The sequence below is a fragment of the Sinocyclocheilus rhinocerous genome, unplaced genomic scaffold (assembly GCF_001515625.1).
Source record: "Sinocyclocheilus rhinocerous isolate Xijiao unplaced genomic scaffold, SAMN03320098_v1.1 scaffold9700, whole genome shotgun sequence".
NCBI classification, from domain to species: domain Eukaryota; kingdom Metazoa; phylum Chordata; class Actinopteri; order Cypriniformes; family Cyprinidae; genus Sinocyclocheilus; species Sinocyclocheilus rhinocerous.
Genome location: NW_015655774.1, coordinates 1 through 526, shown reverse-complemented (window position 1 = coordinate 526; position 526 = coordinate 1). Strand labels below are relative to the sequence as shown.

At 66.9% G+C, this 526-nt stretch overlaps 1 protein-coding gene across 1 annotated transcript in view; it reads right to left on the bottom strand.

Moving 5' to 3' along the window:
* Positions 1–395, bottom strand: part of LOC107718925 (voltage-dependent T-type calcium channel subunit alpha-1I-like) — a gene marked incomplete at its 3' end in the record, with an annotated part of 34,442 nt that extends 34,047 nt beyond the window's left edge. Inside the window, exon 1 of the mRNA XM_016526170.1 lies at positions 8–395. Coding sequence (XP_016381656.1) covers positions 8–395 — 388 coding nt within the window. The remainder of the gene's footprint in view (positions 1–7) is intronic.
* Positions 396–526: the final 131 nt, after the last annotated feature.

Sequence of the window (526 nt, the reverse complement as noted above, 5' to 3'; positions counted from 1 at the left end):
CGCCTGCCCTGGCGCTTCACGGGCTTGGCAGGGGCGGAGGCGGGCTGCGCCGGTTTCCTGCGGCCAGTTCCACGCTGCGGCCGTTGTGAAGGCTGCTGCTGTGGCAGCGCTGGAGCGGAGGTGGAGGCCGCAGGAGGGCACCCTCGGCGACAAGCAGACAGAGGAGCTGCAGCCGGCGGTGGGGTGGAGACAGCAGCAGACCGCCGGGGCAGGATGTGTCGAAACGCCTCCGTCTGCTTCTGCGCGGCGGAGAACTGTTGGGCAAAGCCCTCCACCGCTTCGCCGAATAGGCCGGCCTGGGAGATCGGGGAGTCCAGGAAGCGATGCTTGTCGGCCTCCCTCATATCCGCCAAGGTCAGCCATAGGTGGCGCTCCTGGACCACCAGTGTGGACATCGTCTGACCCAGGGCCCGCGCTGTGACTTTCGTCGCCCTAAGTGCGAGGTCCGTCGCAGTTCCTGCAACACACCTGGGTCAGCACAACCCTCGTGCAACTGCTTCAACGCCTTGGCCTGGTGGACTTGCAG